General features: G+C 36.8%; 1 protein-coding gene across 3 annotated transcripts in view; it reads left to right on the top strand.

Annotated features, from left to right (window-relative positions):
• The window catches only part of ARHGAP15 (Rho GTPase activating protein 15), a 594,053-nt gene that overhangs the window by 67,447 nt on the left and 507,234 nt on the right, over window positions 1-19,372 (top strand). For all 3 annotated transcript variants that reach the window (XM_034643265.1, XM_019800514.2, XM_002920055.4), the window contains exon 4: window positions 8,452-8,520. In XM_034643265.1, coding sequence (XP_034499156.1) covers window positions 8,452-8,520 — 69 coding nt within the window. The remainder of the gene's footprint in view (window positions 1-8,451; window positions 8,521-19,372) is intronic.

A 19,372-nucleotide genomic window follows, 5' to 3' on the forward strand; every position in this document is an offset into this window, starting at 1 on the left:
ACATACACCTGAAAAAGTAAGAAGTAAACTCAATATTTCAGCTTAAGCACTTCAGGGCAATGAAAGAGACTTTATATTTGAGACTGAAAATAAAACCTGATTCTAATTTGTTCAGAGTTCTAGGACAGTTAAACATCATAAAATCAGATATAGGTTGTTTCTGCCCACATAGTCAAACGGTGATTTGACAATGATTTGTTTAATTTGGCTAAAATAGATGGACTGTTTTGACCATTTGGGGCCTGAATAATTGTTTGTTTACTAGTTTGCTTTGTTTTGAGGTGTTTATGAGACAGTTTTCTTGGTATTGTTTTCTGCTGTCTTGAATCTTTTTATTTAAAAGATAACATATGACTTGCAGTTGTGGAGAAAATGTCAGTTTGGCCCAAGTGTTCTATACCTTTTTTTTTTTTTAAATCAACAGAGTAATGTCTCTATAATGGAGGATAAAGGAGGTAGTAAGCAAGCTATGTTATCTGCCGGCAATACTAACTTCAGCTCTGGCTCTAACAAAGTATATATAATGCTTTAGATTTAATACCAATGATAGTATTATGAGTAGAATGAAATATTTATGTGTCTGTTTTAGCACACAGTTTCTCATGATATCAATTTGGAAATTCATGTCTAAATATGAAGAAAAAAGTAAACTAAAAACTAAGACAATATATAAATGTACTTTGCACGAAAAATGTAGAAAATTATGTTATTCAAGTATGGCTATGTTTCTGGGTTCTGGTAGTTTTTATCTCAAGAGCATGTTTGAAAAGGCTAAAATAGTCTAAGGACTATATGAATGACTTTTCAATCGGAGAAAATTCTTGGAGAGAAACATTCTACTGAAGGCATGAAAAAAGAAATGAGAGAACTAAAGAAACCAGTATTTAGCTATAAATGAGGCCATGTGCACCGTATATAACTAATTTTTATTTAAGCAAGAAGGTGTGAGGCAGTTTGATTTTCTTCTTGGAGGAAAACATGTGTTTGGGACTAAATAAAGCAAGGGAGGAATATTAAGAAGTTAAATCATTCCAGCAATTGCTTCCCTTTGGCTATCTGGGAGATAAGAAAATGTGGTTGAAGCTGAATTTAACTCAACTAGACTTAGACCAGGATTGAAAGGCTGGTGAGCAGCACAGATGACCCGGGTGCTGACCAAAGACTATTCAACAAACAAACAAATGCTGAGAAACTTTAATATGTCCTCCAGAAGGTTTTTGAATCCTTCCCTTTCATTTTCTGCAGGGGATAAAAGAGATAAGGGAGAGTGTCAGATTTCTGACTGACAAGATACAGCCAAAAAAGGCTTACAGAAGAGCCAAAGATACAAAAAACGGGGCATTTGCTTATGGATGCCCACTGTGGTAACTGAATGATATCACAGGCTGAGGGAGGAGGAGATCTTAAATGTGAATCAATACACCTGTGGTATATTAAAAAGGAACAAAACAGAAGAATTTGGTTTCTCTGTGGTTAATGTCATTACTTTCTATGAAGACTATGAAAAATACATATAGTTAGTGGATGAATAATTATGATTTTACATGTGTGAATTGACACGTGTCCACAGATGGGTAAAATTAGAAGATTAAATGCATGATAAAATAATATCTTCATATATTAACTTTCTTTTTATCCCATCAAAAGCAGTTACCTACCACATACACATGATTTAGGTTGATGCTTATTGTATCTAAACAACCAAATTGTTGGGAGTACAAGAAATATTGGCCATGTTTCCACTTTCCAAAGAAAAAAGAAAGTTTCACTAACTTTTCTTAATTTCTGATTGTAATAGCTTTGAGAAAAAGAATTTGGCAAAACAAATGAAGATTTGAACATAAGAATTGGTATATACCGGGGCGGGGAGGGGGGTAGAAAAAAAAGCTTTTGAGAAACTGCGAAGATAAAAACTAAACTTAACCACAGATTTATTTCTGCTTTTTATCCAAGTATCCAGGGAGGTTGCTAATGGGAGGTATGCTTCGGAATATGTACATGTCTGTGAAAATGCTGGAGCTAACTAATGCTTTTATTCAAGTGATTTTTATTTCAACTCTAAGCCACAAGATATAAACTTTCATCAAAAATGGTAATCTATTTAAAATCAGAGCTATGTGGAATGTTTCATGTTTATGTATAACTTTCATAGTAGACCTTCCTATACCAGGAAAATAATATGCCCAAATTCCGTTATTTTTACTTCATACTGAGCACTAGTCCCACCCATCAGTTTCATGTTCTTTAAATAGATTAAAATGATGAAGAAATGGAAGAAAAAAATGAAAACACTTCAAAAAAATGACTTTTTAATTTTTTCTTTTTGGAGGAAAATATATCTGGAAAACTTAATTACGATATATAATAAGAACAAAAAGGAATTTAAAGGAAAATATGCATTGCACATTCTCAGCACTTCATGCTTCCAACTTTGCTTTGCACAATTATAAAGCTAACATACCTGAGAAGGAGTGAGGAGAGTGGTAGGTGGAAACAAAGAAGGAGAAACACATAGATCTGATCTAAAAGTAGTTTAGTGATATATTCATCTGGTAACTGGTTTCCAAAAAAAATCCAAGCAGAAGTCATTTGTTTTTCAAGCTTTTCTCCCCCAATGGTAGCTACAAATAATTCCCAGTTACTGAACATAATAAATCAATAGGAAGATGACATCATTGAAAAAAGATGAGGCCCACTTTCTCTTCAAAGGGAAGATTGCCAACAACTCACGCATTTATTGTTAAAGCCCAGTTGCTTAAGATGCAGAATACTGTGATAAGAAAACAGTTAAGACATAACCATATCCCCTCAAAAGAAACTGTGAAGTAACATTCTTAGTAAAGAGGCCAGATACATTTTAAATGGTTAATGCCCCTTTTCACAAAATACTGGAAATAAATTGAAAAGTAGCAATTCATAAAATTCTCAAATGAGAATTGTAAAATGATATTGAAACCAACATTTCATAATTTAAGAATGTACAAACTAGCGAAAAATCAGGCTGTGGACACTTAAATAAATATATGGTAGATATACATACGTGTCCACTTATGTTTAGAGGAAGGATCTGTATACTATTTCAGAACATTTGGAAGCAAAAAAGAAAGCAAACATACGTCATAAAAACTGCATTTTAAGCCTTCCTAAGAAGAAATGTTTCTGTAACTCAGAGAGAAAATGATGTATTAAAATAACATTGTATGAAGCCACTGCTAATATTATTATTGCTGTTCAAGTTTTCCAAATTCATTGATTAATTGAGAATTGCTGCAAAAGTGAAAAGGACCTGAGATTTAACAATGGAGCCCAACATTGCTAGCATTCTGAAACTTAGCCAGAAGCAATTTGCAAAGCACAACATTGGTTTTTAATATCAGATACATTGAGAAAAAATTAGGACTGTCCAAAATGAAGTACTCTTCTTGCAATACTGGTATTAGAGATATTTGATAACATCGACAAACACAGCAAACATGTATATTTTGAACATCTACTATTAGAAACTACTAACATATAATTGTACTAAACATGCAATGTTTACTTGCTAAATGAATAGTTTATAAGGACATCTGTTGTCTTAAGCAGAAACGTTTTTCAGGGAAGTGCCCTGTAATAATTTGCAAAATTTTCAGATACTACTAATAAACTATTGATAGAGAAACATGTACAAATACTATAAGATTTTGTTATTTTATACTACATATGGCTTAGGAGAGCCTCTGTTCCCTTCAAACTTAGCTCAGGAAGTTTTGATTGACCTCAAGTGCTCTTTATAATTATTATTTCAATTAAGTAAATCACATAAAGACAGCTCTCTTGAAATATCTTTTCTTGATATCCATGTAACACAACTAAGCAAATTTGGATCCAGAATTTCCTAAATCATAAGTCTCAGTCAGAGTAATCTGATTTGAGATGATAACACATTTCTGTGCCTAATGCTTAACTGAGAAGAGCATTAAAGCAAAAGACAGGTGATGAAAGTTCTCTTTTTTCCTGCATCTCCATAACTTGGTTGAACATGATAGATTGGCTAGCTTATTGATTTAGGAATGATCAGCAATATTACTTTCCCTAAAGGAAAATTAAGATAATTCATAACAGATTTGAAACCTGATTTCTAGCTTCCTGTGTAAATGTGTACAAATTTGTAAGTTTAACTCAAATTTCTTCCTTAGAAATATCCCCTTATGCATGCAGAGAATCTCAATTTTGGACTTCCCCAAGAATGGAATGACTGCCTTTATGCATATACGTTATATTGCTGGTGAAGCAATAAAGTGCAACAGTTGAAGGCTTAGATCCTGGTTAAATATCACCCATGCCTTTTACTCGCTCTGGATCTTCAAAGCTACTTAAACTGCCTGTATCTGTGTTTCTACATTCATGAAAAAGGAGTGAGAATTAAGTATGTTAATATGTGCAAAATACTTAGAACAGTGCCTGGAAAATAATAAGCACTGAATATGTGTTGACAGTAACACTGTGTCATTTCTCAATCTGAATTCTTATTTATACCATGGACCCAATAGTTCCCTTTAAGGGTAAAATAAATATGTGCTCGTTAACTGGTCATTTCTGTTCTGATTTCTTCTCATTAAAATTTGTTTCCCAGCGGTGCCTGGGTGGCGCAGTTGGTTAGGTGTCCAAAGCTTGTTTATGACTTGGATAGGCATCTCAGGGTAGTGAGATCGAGCCCCCACCCCCCCTCACTCGCCCACATGCTTTCCTTCTCTCTCTCTCTAAAATAAATAATAAATAACTAAATCTTCAAAAAAATTTGTTTCCCAATTTTCAGTCATTCACTTACTATGTCTGTGGGGGTTTTATTCCCATATTGCACACTACATAGTACTCATTTAATTATATTGTTTATACTCTATTTTAATGGAAAATATATTCATACCACTAACAAACAGCTTTGTGTGGTTTTACACAATCTTAAACTTTAAGATTGTGTAAATGATAATTAAAACATCATCAGCTAATATCATCTCTTGTGCCTCTGGCAATATATAAAACATTGCCTTATAGGAAAACTTTCTATAGTAACTAGAAGAGACTGTTTAAAGGCCGGTGGGGCCAATATACCCATTAAAATCTAGTAGTGATAGGATAAAGGAAGGCGTGGTTTGGCCATAGGAGGAATGTAAGACTGACACAAGTGAATGCCCAGGTGCTTATTCATCAGTGCTGCGAAGACATTACTCAGTACTACTTTCTCTAACATTTAAAGCTTGAGGTATTTTATGTGCTAGGAGAGTGATTTTTAGCCCAAGACTGGAAATCCAACAAGTTTCAAGGAAATGGAACAAGAAAAAAAAAATCCCAGAACTCTTCCACCCTTGTAAATTGAATGTAAGACATATATATTAAATTTCAGTGAAGATAATAAATCCTAGTTTAATGACTAATAGTTAGGAGAAGTAAGTTCCAAATGCATAGCAGTACAAAATAAAGGCTTGGTTCCGTCAAGGGTTTAAATACCCAGTATATATATGAATATATATGCACATGTATATGAACATAAATATACATATATATATTCATTTCAACATGAATTAAGATCAGCCATGGTTGTTTTATTTAGGGTAATGCTAGCAGGTGTAAAATTCTTTAAAATACACAACGGCTCCAAGAAATAGAAGTTTATTTCTCACTACAAAGCAGTTAGAAGGAAATTTTCTACAGAAACTCTCTGCTCTTGCTACAACTTTTCTCTGAGTATAAAATTATTCCAAAATAAAAAGTTTACTAAATAAAATAAAACGCGTTTTCCTGGCCCATGCTTGGCTTTTCTCCACCTGGCGATTCAGAGTGTTCTGTCTTGCATCTTCAGCCTCCTGCAGGGCCTCTGTCAGCATCCACTCCCAGCCAGTATGTGAGGAAGGAGGGAGCGTGGAGGGGAAAACGCTTTGAATGGGGGAAGCGTCTCATTGTTCCCATTGGTCTGAACTAATCATATGGCTATTCCTAACTGCAAGGAAAGCTGAGAAATGCAGTCTAGATATATGCCCTGGAGAAAGGACAGAATTTTAGTGACCAGACACCAGGGTCTGCCACAGTCACCCCCACCCCTTCACCATATATCAGTTTGCACCTGTCTTCCAACTCTTAGAAATACATCTATCCGCCTCCCTAGAGAAGATGACCAAAAGTCCCATGCAGTTACTACATCAAACTCCAATAGCAGAATAGCAGGAGATAAATAACTTTCTCCATCACACCAATTTCTCTCCAGGGGGTTAGAGGTTTAGAACTTGAAAAATGAGTTTTCTGTTGTGCTTTTCCCATCACATCCAATAGACACTGGTGGAATGGGAACTGAATAACTGGAAACACCCTCTCATTTGTAAATGAAATAAATGGTAAACAACCAACAGTCACTTGACCCAAATGATTATTAAAGCCTGCTGGGCAGACCCTGTGAGACCCCTGCCCTCACAGCAGAGTCAGTTCCTGGCTCTCCTGGTTCTCCTTTCTGGGATAATTCCCCAAGCCCATTGCTCTGCTTTCTGGAGGCTCTTCCTTCCCTGTCATCCCCCACTGGCCACATGGAAAGAGAGCTTGGAAGAGAATGGCTCCCCTGGAGGTTGTACTGCCTTCACAATTCAGTTTTGTGGAGCAAGGGTTGTATAGAGTCACAGGTTTTTGAGGCCAGGGTTTTGGTTTATTTGCTAATACAAGTCTCTCAAAATCTTAAAAGGTTTTGATTTAATCCCTTCAGTCAGTTACATGTGCCAGTAACTGAGTCAAAAGGCATCCACAGTTCTTTTCTAGACAATTCTCAGACCTGCTTTATTCTTTAATTCCTCACACTCATCCTGCACTCTCTCTTTTTCTCTCTCTCGTTCTTTCTTTTCCTACTTCCCTGTCTCTTATGCTTTACCCGCCCCCCCCCATGTAAAATACTGGGAAATTCTTGTCTAGTAAAATAGTATTATTAATTAGAGCTGCTGTTTAAATTATCAAACAATACAGTATTTCATTATAAATTCCTTCTTCTTCTCTTTTTGTTTTTTTTTTATAGAATCAGTCTATGATGCTTCATTGGCAGAAACAACAATAGGCATTTTAAAAATTTTGTTACAAAAACATTAATCCATTGATTATTGTGTATTTAAATACATTTGTAGAAGAAGACATGAAAATTAATAGAACATTGACTCTGATAAAGCTGAGCTCACATCATATCATAAACACAAGGTGTTTCAACATTAAATATTTTGTTCCATTGTAAATCACCCTGAAATATAGAGGTATAAAACAATGATCTTTTTTTTATGCTTGAAGAATCTGGTCAAAAATTCAGATAAGACATAGCAGGAACAGCTTGTCCTTACTATACAATGTTTGAGGCTTCTACTAGGACTTGAAGCTTGGGGCTGACTCAATGGCCGGCAGAGGGAACCACCAGAAAATATCTATATTCATATGATTGGCAGTTGGTACTAGCTGTCCGCTAGAACCTCAGTTAGTCTCTTAGCCAGAAAACCTATGAGGTCTCTCCCTGTGATCTCTCTGTGTGAGATGATTTGGGCTTCATCCCCACATGGTGAATATTTTCCAAATATGAGGGTTTTAAGAGAATGAGGAAGAAGTTCATGACATTTTTATGCTCTAATATTTTGAGTGATGTAGTGTCACTTCTGCCATGCTTTTTGATTGAAATGGGCATAAAGCTCTGCCCAGGTTCAAAATGAAAGGCACATTGGAGTGCCCAGGTGGCTCAGTCATTAAGCATCTGTCTTCGGCTCAAGTCATGATCCCAGGGTCCTAGGATCGAGCCCCTCATTGAGCTCCCTGCTCAGCTGGAAACCTGCTTCTCCTTCTCCCACTCCCCCTGCTTGTGTTCCTGCTCTCTCTCTCTCTGTCAAATAAATAAATAAAATCTTAAAAAAAAAAGAAAGAACATATACCCCACCACTTGTTAGGAAAAGTGTCAAAGTTATATGCTAAGAAGAGTACATGGAGTAGGAGATATTGTTGTAGCCAGCAATCTTTGAGTACACATTTTATTCAAACTAGTCAATGTCTAAAACATTTGCTTTCCATTTTATATCTACTTTGTTTGACTTCCTTTTTTTTAAGATTTTATTTATTTATTTGACAGATAGAGAGGCAGCCAGTGAGAGAGGGAACATAAGCAGGGGGAGTGGGAGAGGAAGAAGCAGGCTCCCAGTGGAGCAGGGAGCCCGATGTGGGGCTTGATCCCAGGCTCTGGGATCACACCGTGAGCCGAGGGCAGATGCTTAACGATTGAGCCACCCAGGCTTTGTTTGACTTCTTGAAGAATCTGAATATGGTTATTTACCTGTGTACTTTTACTAAAATATGCTCTTCTAAATCATTTGCAACTTTTTTTTGGAGAAAAATAACATAATATATATAATATAATGTAATATAATATAGTAAGAAATATAATAATGTCTAATGCCAATATATTTTCAGATATCCCGACACAGAAGGAATCATTCACAGCATGTCCTGAAAGATGTCATCCCTCCATTGGAACAATTGGTAAGTTTATTTCCCTGTAATACTGTATTATTTATCTACTGCTACAGAATAAATTAAGCCAAAATTCAACAACTTAAAATAGTACACATTATTATTTCATGTTCGTGTGGGTGGGGAATCCAGGCATGGCTTAGCAGAATCCTCTAGTTCAGAGTCTCTCAAAAGATCTCAATCAAACTTTGAGCCAGAATTGGGGTCACATCTGAAGGTTTGACTGGGGAAGGATCTGCTTTCCTGTTCATGCACATGGTTGTTGCCAGGGTTCAGTTCCTCCAGGAATGTGGCCCAGAGGCTGTTCTCAGTACCCTGCCACATGGGCTTCACCAGTATGGCAGCTTGCTTCTTCAAAGCATGCAAACTGAGAAGTCAAAGGATTCTGCTAGCAAGACAAGACTAATCTTTTGTAACCTCATCATGGTAGTGATATCCCATCAACTTTTCCACATTCTTTTGATCAGAGTCAAGTCACTGAGTCCAGGCCATACTCAAAGAGAAGGGACTACACAAAAAGAAGGCTGTGAATAATAGGAAGGAGAGATTATTTGGGGCCTACTGCAAATTTTGACAAAATTTTTTAAGAAAAAAATTAATCCCAGGGTGCCTGGGTGGTTCAGTCAGTTTAGCTTCCAACTCTTGGTTTCAGCTTAGGTCGTGATCTCAGGGTCATGAGATCGAACCCTGTGTTGGGCTTCACACTCAGTGTGGAGTCTGCTTGAGTTTGTCTCTCCCTCTCCCTGTGTGCCTCCTGAGGGCTCATGCTCTCTCTCTCTCTCTCTAAAATAAATGAATAAATCTTTTAAAAAAGAGAGAGAGAGATATTAATCCCTTACCAGTAGGTTCTAAACCACTAAAGCAGGGATTTTTTTGTTTCCATTTTCGTTTATTGTTGTATCCTAATTACTAGAAAAGTGCCTGAAACATTGTAAATGACATTGATGAAGTATTAGAGATATCTTAAAAATATATAAGCCCAACTTTCCTGATATGTTCTGACACTTCTTTCTATTAATGACTCCTTTTTGAAAAACATAACACCCCTTTTCTCCATGCTTTTCCTTCCTGCTGGATTTCACATTGGCCAACATGCTTCCAGTTCCATTGGCATTTATAGGACACTGCACTGAGATGACTTTATTCCTATCTTTCCCCTGCTATTCCATCCCTATTATCCTTGGGCTTTCTTGTCCTCAACACCAAAACATATTTATTTTTCTAGTTCAATTCCCTTATTTTCTTTCATTTTGCATGTTCTAGATCCCCCATCTCCACTCTGGCCATTGCTCCATTACTTACTTTGTTTTAGACTAAAAATTCCTTACGAGGATTATCTACCTCTATTGTTGTCAATATCTCCCTTCCTTTATCTCTTGAACCAACTCCATTTAGGCTTTTATCTCAACCATTAATCACCTATTGAGGTCATCAACTGCTTCTATACTGCTAAATCCATTGGTAAAGTCTCAGTTTTCTCATTAGACCTCATAATTTAACCCAATTGATAACTCTCTCTGAAACGCTTTCCTCATATGACTACAGTGAGTAAACCACTTTCTCATGGATCTTCAATGAATTAAATAGCCACCCATTTTTCATTACCTTTGCTGGTTCATCTTCATCTTATAGCTCAACTTAACTTTTCTTCTTTTTCTTTATATTTTTTCCCTACAGTGTATCTCTCAGTGCTCTGGTTTTAGGTGTTATGTTACACTAACCACTGCTCCAGCCTGGACCACTGCTCTAAACTCCAGTACTGTATGTTGTGGCATATTCACTTATATGTCTAACATACATCTCAAACTTAACATACCCCAGTCTGATGCTGATTTTCTCCCAAACTTGCTTCTTTCAATCTTCTCCATTTCATTAGATGCTAACTCCATTCTTCTGGGTTTTCCTGTCAAAACTCTTAAAGTCATTTTTTCTCACAACATAAACTTAAACGTCTGTGAAAATGTTTGTTCTATCTTCAGAAGACATCCAGAATCAGTTCCTTCTCACTACCTTTATGCTATGTTATCTTTTACCTGATTTGCTGCAGTTGCCTACAATTGATATGCTGCTTTCACCCTCACTTTCTACTTTTTGTTTGCAACACTACAGAGTGATCTTGTTAAAATGTAAGTTAGGTCATGTCACTCCTTGATTCCATTTCCTCTCTGGCCTCCAGGATCTCCCAGGGTAAAGGTTGACAAGTGTGCAGTGTTTACCTTACCAGATCTTACAGGTATCAGCTATCTCTCTGGCCTCACCTTTTCCCTTCTCCTCCAGGCTCATTCTGCTCCAGCCAAGCTGACCTCTTTACTTCTCTTACAGGGCCATTATACATGCTCCTTCATCTGCCTGGTACAAAAAACTTCATTTTGTGCCCAGAAATTTGTAAGGCTCATTCCTTCATTTGCTTTGAACCTCTGTTCAAATATCACCTTTTAAGATAGGTCTTTCCTAATCTCCCTGAAAACAAATAAACAAATAAGAAAACCCACCATTTCCATTCATACTCTTTTTCTCTTATCCTAATTTAACTTTCCCTATGGAGCTTACCACCATGGGGCATACTATACAATTTCTTTTTATTTGTTTGTTATTTCATTAGAATGTTCTGTGAGAGCAGGGGTACTGTCTCCTACATTCATAATTCCATTCTCATGATTATAACCCTTGCTAGAACATGGTAAGTACTCAGTAAATGTGTGTTAAATTAATGTACAAATGGAACAGGTAATGGCTTTTCTTTTTACTTGCAAGTTTGTAATACACAGATCTATACTTGTGTACTTTCTCTGCATTATCTCATCCTATATCTTGAAGTGCTAGCCAGTCATTTGTTCTACGTGTCTTCTTGTCATCTCAGAAGTGAATTGTCCCAGATTGAACCCATCATCACCTTGTTCCCAAACTGGTTTCCCTTTCCATCAAACCTCTCTTTACTAGTAGCAAGCATGTATCCAGGCTTAAAATGCATTTTCTTCTATCCTTTATTTTATCTACTACCCATTAAGCAAGTTACCATTTTCCAAAGTAGTTTCTCTGCAATGGGTGTGGTGCCCACATTTTTCTTTATGGCTATACACACATCCTTGCCCAGGCCTTCAAATGCTTCTGATGGCAGCCTGCACCCCTCCCCTGGACTCCACTGTGCTTCTCCCACTGATTTTGTATAGCAATTCCATACCAGTCTTCTGGAAACGGTAATTTCATTACTTCATTTTCCTTGTCAAAGCACTCAACAGCTTCTTATTCTCTATAACATCAAGTCTATAGACTTCTTTCACGTTCTCTGATTTATCTATTTGTTATCTATTCCCAAATACACACCTCAGGCTAGGGATGGTAACATGATTAAGACATGGCTCTTACCCTGATAACGCCTGGATTTTCTGTGACAATTAGTTTCTTCATCTCAGCACTCTTTTGTGTTGTTCACCTCAGTTCATGGGTAATAGACTTGTTCCACAGCTACACTGTAAATGCTTTGAAGTTAGTGGGCCATGACTTGTATTTTCTTTATTATACCATACTTCCCCTACATTGCTTTTGACACTAGGGCTTGTTCAGAAAAAAAATGTTTGTCAACTGATTTAATAAGATATGAAAGGTGTATTAAAAAATATTGTTGATTCAGATGTTAATAAATATATGCCTGCTATTTGTAGAGGTTCTCTACAAGATAGATTCTCTAAAACCTGCTGGGGTGGGGGGCAGGAGGAGAGAGAGAATTCCAAGCAGGATCCACGCCCAGAGCAGAACCCAGCAGGGGCTTGATCTCACAACCTTGAGATCATGACCTCAGCTGAAATCAAGAGTCTGTTGCTTAACCAACTGAGCCACCTAGGCAACCCCTGCTTAACTTTTCAGTATCCATTACCATTCACACCAAGACTTGAATCATTTTCCAAACCTATGAAGTTTTTTTTGTGTGTGTCTGACTAATCTAACTTTATATTATTTTTACCTAGACACACATATTTTTTCCCACAAATCTGGTATGTTCCTCACTTTCATCTCTACTACTCCCCTTCCTTCCCACTATCACTTCTGGAGTCAGCCAGAAGTTCTCACACTAGTTTCCCTTAGCAGTACCAACCAGGATGAACTACTGTAGATGCAATAGTATACATTAAAACATTTTAGAAAATAATGAAATTCTTTAAGTTGGTGTCATTACTCACTATTTTTACCATATGGCTTTTTGAGTTTATTTATGTCCAACACTTTTTGCTATATAAATCTCATTTCCTTTATTTCAGAACTCCCCTGAATGTTTTCTAGAAATCATGAGAAGCCTTGGCTTTAAGCATAACTGGCAAAAGTATCTCATTAGATCTACCCCCTTAGAGAAAAATGATTCACTTTACAAAAGTGGAATCTGTCATGGTGGGTGCGCCAATAGATGCCATCACTCTCCGGTAGCCAGGCTTCACCTCTCAGTGCTCCCTTTAATGAAGTAGATTATAATCAACATGGTTAAACAGAAGCATAATACATTTGTTTTGAATACTGGCAAAAATACATTTCTAGCTGGAGTCTCAAATCTTGTGGCAGAAACCACCCAGTTCACTGACAGGTGACGTCATTCATGCCACATGGTATACAAATCCATATGCTATCAGTGCAAGGATCTAAATTATTTTCTGAGAATCCGTATGGTTGCTTAACAAATGCTGTAATGCAGCAAAGATTTTAAACACAGAACGTCAAATATACTAATACGTGTTTGTTTCCCAATCTTGTATATTTCATGTTGTAACTGTTCATGATACCTAATTATTTTGGGGGCACGTTCCCTTTTTCCCTCAAAGAAATGCTCGACAAAAATAACCATGTTTATAACACGCTAAATTTTTATCATCTTTATTTTTATCAAAAGAGTATGAGACAGTCTATGGATAACCCTGCAGGAGTCAAAAGCCTGTGGCAGGTTTTAGAGAATCATCTGCTGCCTCCTGAGCTAGGAGGATTTGTAGGATGGAGCTCAGGAAGTTGCCATGGCTTGAGGGCAAAGCAGGCTTTTGCAGATAAACCTTAAGTCTCAGATTCTACCTTTTGGAGCCAGATATCATTTTGTGGATTAATTAATACTTGTGAGGGCTTTGAGGATGAAAGACATTGTAAGCATACAGTGTTTTCTTATTTTAAAACAAAGGATAGCCACTTTGGGGGAATAATTGTATTGATCAGGCTGTCCTTTCTTTAAATTGCAGAAAAAAAAATTCCAAAAGCTCTTCAGGCTTTCAAATTTTGGCTTTAGTAAGATAAAATTAGGTTTTCTGAAATAACATCCTCCTAGACCTTCAAGTTGGTAGTGTGTTAATAATAAGTTATATAATTTAATAAGTCTAATAGGAACCATCTCCTGGTTGTTGTTGTTTCCCGTGCCCTTTCTTTCCTCCAACAGAAGTGTCTTTATTAATTCCTGTATTTGTTGAGGCCTTCCCTGTGCTAGGTGCTATGCTACGTGTGGGGTACGCAGTGATATGCTAAATAGTCATGTCTCTTTCTTAAGGAGGTTTCATTCCCCCTTCAATCTAGGAATGGAGAGAAGTATTAAACAAGTAAAGGAAGGCATCATTCTTTAAATGCAAGTTACAAAACATGGCAGCAGAAAAATAAGTTTCTATGAAAGAGGGGCTAACCCACCCTGGATTAAGGAGTCCTAAAAGCACTCTTTGAAAGGGGCACTTAAATTGAGATTGCAGGATACACAGAGTTTGTCAAACAACGAACTTGAAGAAGAGGTTGTGAATAGGACACGTGCAAAGGTCTGGAGGTCAGAACAAAGTTAACCCATTTTAAAAAGCTACAAGACTGCCAGAGGTGCCCGGGTGGCTCAGTCAGTTGAGTGTCTGCTTTCATCTCAGGTCACGATCCCAGGATCCTATGAGCCTGTTTCTCCCTTTCGCTCACCCTCTGTGCTCTCTTCCTCTCAAATAAATAAATAAAATCTTTAAGAAAAAATGAAAAACTAAAAAACTTTGAGACTGCCATACTGGCTTGAATGTAGTAAACGAGGGAAATGGGTTAGGGGGTGCAGGGAGAGGGAGGCAGTGCTCAGATGATGAAGGGTCTTGAAGTGATGGTAAGGAGACTAGAAGCCATTAAAAGACAGAAATAGGTTACAATAACATCTCCCATCCACATTTGAATTTCATTTAACTCTAGAGTAGAGAAAAAGAACACACACACACACACACACCACCACCACCAACAAAGGCTATTAACATTGAGCAATGCTTTCTTCCTTACTGCCTAGACCAAAATTAGGTTAAAACAAAACAATTGAATTACGCTAATAAATTGCCCAGACAGGAACTGGGAAGGCCATTCCTTTCTGAATTCCAATGACAGGCAAAGAAAGAGCAACATATTTAAATCAAGGACACAAAGAAATATAATTTAGGGAAGAAGAAAGAAATTGAAGATGAGGAAGGAGAGGTGGGATACAAGAAAAGCCTCCAGAAGACTGAAGAAAACTCTGGAGACAGAGACGTCCCCTCATCAGCCAGTTTCCCCAAACAGAACCTGACTTGTTTGGTGGAGGCCAAATGAAAGAACTGGTTACAAGATGAAAAGCTTAGGAAAAAAGCCACGGGAGTGCTTAAACCTCCAATAGCAGCTTTTTCAAGATGACATTTTGATGAGTTAGGGGTAAATAAATCAGAGACATGAGGGTAAAATTTCCCTTGAAATACACAGGGGTTTAAAATGATGGGGAAAAGCACTTGGCAACACATAACGTGTGCTTTGCCAAACCCAGCATTTGAAAAACGGTTCAAGACATTCAGCAGAACCCCAAAGCCCAACATGTACTCTCATCCTCTGAGAAAGTGAGAGGGGCAGGATGTCTGTGAAAGCATTGCACAACATATATACTAACGGGTGTAAATAAGTTGCAATGGGCAAACCATGCCTAACTCTGAGACCTGAAATCAAGACCAGCCTCTCTAAGAAGGCTTAGTTGCTCTTCCCAGACACGGCTCATGTGTGAATCATTTTTATTCTGCTCTCCTTTTCATATAATCACTGTATCCAACTTGAATTTTGGTTTACCACTCTTGAAAAGTATATACACAGTAAACTATGTATTTATGTTAGGCCAAAACACCCTATTTCATTCTTGAGATATGTAAAGTAGTTCTAAAATTAAGCATCTAATTTTTTTTAATTAGGGCTTTATATGATGTACAGATAAGCTGGATTTTTAAGGTGATTTTTTTCCCCTCTGCTTTTGTTTCCATTCTTAATGGATTGTGTCCACTGCAAGTCCATAAACATGGTCAGCCAATCTGATATTGCAATAAAACTACAGCCAGTATAGAAATCACTGGAGATTGAGAAGAAAAATGTAGGCAACGAGTCCCACAGAAGAGAGTGATCCAACCTGAAGACAATGTCACAAGAAGGAAAGCCAATGGAGTTATGTAGAATGAATATATATAGCACGGTGATTATAGTTAATAATATTGCAGTGTATCTTGGAAATTTGCTAAGAGAGTAGATCTCAGGTGCTCTCACCACAAGAAATATTTGATAAGGTAACTATGTGGGGAGATCATATGCTAATTAACTTGACTGTAGTAATAATCATTTCACTATGCATATCAAAACATCATGTTGTACACTTTAAATAAATACCATTTAAAAAATAAAATATTAATTAAAAAATAAAACCAATAGAGAGAAGAAATATCTATTTCTGTGGATAGTGGAAAGTAAAGAAGGGATTGAAGAAGAAAGAGAAGCAGCATCTGGGGGTAAAATGATATACCCAGATGTGTGCTTTTTAGTAGAAATCATCCAAACAAACAAGATTGTCAACAAAGTACTGTGATCTATAAAAAGTTCAGAAAAAAATATAGCAGGTATCTTACTATTAAATAGGAAAATAGTTAAATGCTACATCTGTTTGAAAATGATAGTGGCCCAGGGTTGCGGTTATAAAGAGATGATGCAGAGTTCTCATAGAGGAAGGTCAGTCAGTCATACAGAAAGATTCACAGGGAGACACTACTTTAGAAAGCTCACTCCAGTTCAGGGATGGGGCCTCCCTCAGCTTTGTGGATCTAGAAAGATTTCATTTCTCAATGATCAGGATCCCTTGGAACTACCTCAGAGTAATGGAAGCTGATATACAAATAATAACTCTGATTTATAAATTTATAATGGGAGATATACTAATACTGACTACTTAAGTCACCCATGTTATACATCAAAGGACCTCAGAAGCTGAATTAGGAGTCAGAGGGTTGCCAACGAACACAGAATCAGAACAATGAGCAAAGAACAATAACTTAAATACATCAACAGAGCAAATATTGTCAAGCATAAGGGCTGTGTGATTCTGGTGTTATAGGTCAATCCCTTCTCAAAAAAAAAAAAAAGGTCAATCCCTTCTCATCAAAATCTGGGGAAAATCTTGGATTCAGTTCATTTCTATTCATAAAGATGCATTTTAACAGAATTCTTGTGGTGGACTGGTGTAAATGAAAGCCTGTTCTTTTCGATTCGACTTCTTTTATCTGAGAACAACATGAAGTTGTTCACATAATAAATTCACATAATAAATTGTGGTGTCTGTACTTACGGTTACAGGCTGGTCTTTCTTCTACGATTGTTACCATTAATCAAAGGTTGTCTCCTGTCTATAGCCTCCAACTTAGGTTGATAAACAGGTTCTATCTGGGTCTCCCACTGCCATTCATTCTTCTCATCCATATCTTAGCACAGTTGTGTCTGCTAAGTACTTCTTCAATGCTAGCAGACTGGCTGGCATCCAATCTGGACAAATTGCTGATCTTCCCTGCCACTTAACATTAAATAGGGCTTCTAAGGGACATTGGACAAATAGCTCAAGAAGCCAGTTTCAGCATCTAAAGATTGGTTGACATTTCTTAAGTATACAAAGTTCAGGGAATGCCTGTACTTTAAAGAACTTTGAATTGGCCTGGAACTTGGCATATAGTATCCTAAACTTAGACATAAAGCTATACATAATTTTGTAAATTACTAGAAATAAGACTATCTAAGCCCTAGATGACCAGCATACTCAACTGTAATTTAAAGATTATCATCTCTTCATACCATGCGATTAACATAGAGTAGGAATAATTTGAATAATTAATACGGAACCCTATATAAATCTACAAACAAAATACATAACAATCTTCTGCTTGTTTTAATACTTCTTTCAGCTCCTACGAGCCTTCCAGAATAACTTATTTCTAGTGCCTGAAACATGGTGCGTTATTTTGAAACATCATGACAAGAAATAATAAAGTAATTAAATCTACCTCATGGAACTGTTGCTTGCCAGTAGGAGACTTAAAAATGCACTGCTCCAGTGTAGGAAGACTGGTTAGAATTTTCTATTTCAGGGCAGAAGCTAGTCTGAGTTGCTGAGACGACTAGAGGGGAGTATGGCATCCAGTCCTCAAAAGAGAGGAACACGAGTATTTTGAATGTAAACTCACAAGCGTATAAGCTCCAATAAGATTAAGAGGGTCCTGTTAATCTTTGAAGCCCCATTGTGAGCAGAGCAGCTGGTATTTAAGGGAAAGGGGATGTTACTAATTGAAAATATGTTGAAAGAGTGAATGAGTGTACATGAAGTATAGAAGAGGCAATTGAGAGAAATGAACATCTGATCCCAGAAATGGGAACACGTGCAGAATGATTGTACATGTGTATAAGTACATGTCAGTACATGTAGGTATGTAAACACATGTATGGTAGTAGTTAGTATAGTAAGAGTACATAATAGGAGGATTATTAGCTACTTCTAATGACCTGAAAAGCAGCTTGGAATTTGGAAGATGATATAGGAGAAGAAAACTAACTTGCTATTCATCTCTTCCCTTTTCTGGGGCCTCTCTGTGTCCATGGCTGGAAACTCTATTGGATTGACCCAAGACCATGGGAAATGGCTCAGCCAATTTGATGACAATGATGTCACACTGATAGAAACTTAACCTGAGAATTCCAGCCCCTGGCCTCAATCTCAATATCCTGAAAAGGCCCAGGAGTGTCTGGAGAAACATTTCTCATATATTCAAGGAGAGAAAATTTTGAAGTATGTATCTCAAGCCTGTTTGTGTTGATCTCTCCCTGAAAGAGTATTAACTTTTTCCTTTTGAATTTCTTTTCCCTTTTTAAAGAAGTGTCCATCAATAATACATTCTGGGCACTACAAATCCATCCAGTGGTCTTTTAGTGAATTTTTTTTTTGGGGGGGAAGGCAATATTCTTAATTAAGAATGTATGCATCGATTTTTATGATGGTTTGAGAAGCTTTGTAGCTTTCTGGTAGATAAATTCAGATTTTTGGTAACTATTTTATTGTCATCGAGAGAAAGCTTTAATAAAACAATGAATTCTGTCTATGGTTACACAACAAAATTTCTCAATATACATTACTTAGAAAGGGACCATCTCTGTGATGCTAATTGCTACTGAAAACATCTTTCTTTCAAACATTTGTAGAAACCAGTGATGCCCAGAGTTAAACACTGAACTTATATGGGTTTCAGGGGTTAGACAATTAAATTTTCTGGCACTGAGAAAAAAAGGACAATATACATAGAATGAAAGGTGGAAAAACAAATAGATGCATCCAAGTACAAAAAATGCACCATTGAACATCATGATTCTAAAAATTACCCAAGAAGCCTCTGTCGACTTTTAGACCGTAGAGAACATGCTGAAGTAGAAGAAATTTTCTAGAAATGTAGATATGTGAAAAAACTTTGCTATGAATCATTATTAGTATCTTCATCATTATTTACTAAACATGTATTCATCAAATAGATTTTAAAAGGCAAATACTGTGCTATGTATTAGGAATATAGCAATGAACAAG

The sequence above is a fragment of the Ailuropoda melanoleuca genome, chromosome 2 (genome assembly GCF_002007445.2).
Source record: "Ailuropoda melanoleuca isolate Jingjing chromosome 2, ASM200744v2, whole genome shotgun sequence".
NCBI lineage: Eukaryota > Metazoa > Chordata > Mammalia > Carnivora > Ursidae > Ailuropoda > Ailuropoda melanoleuca.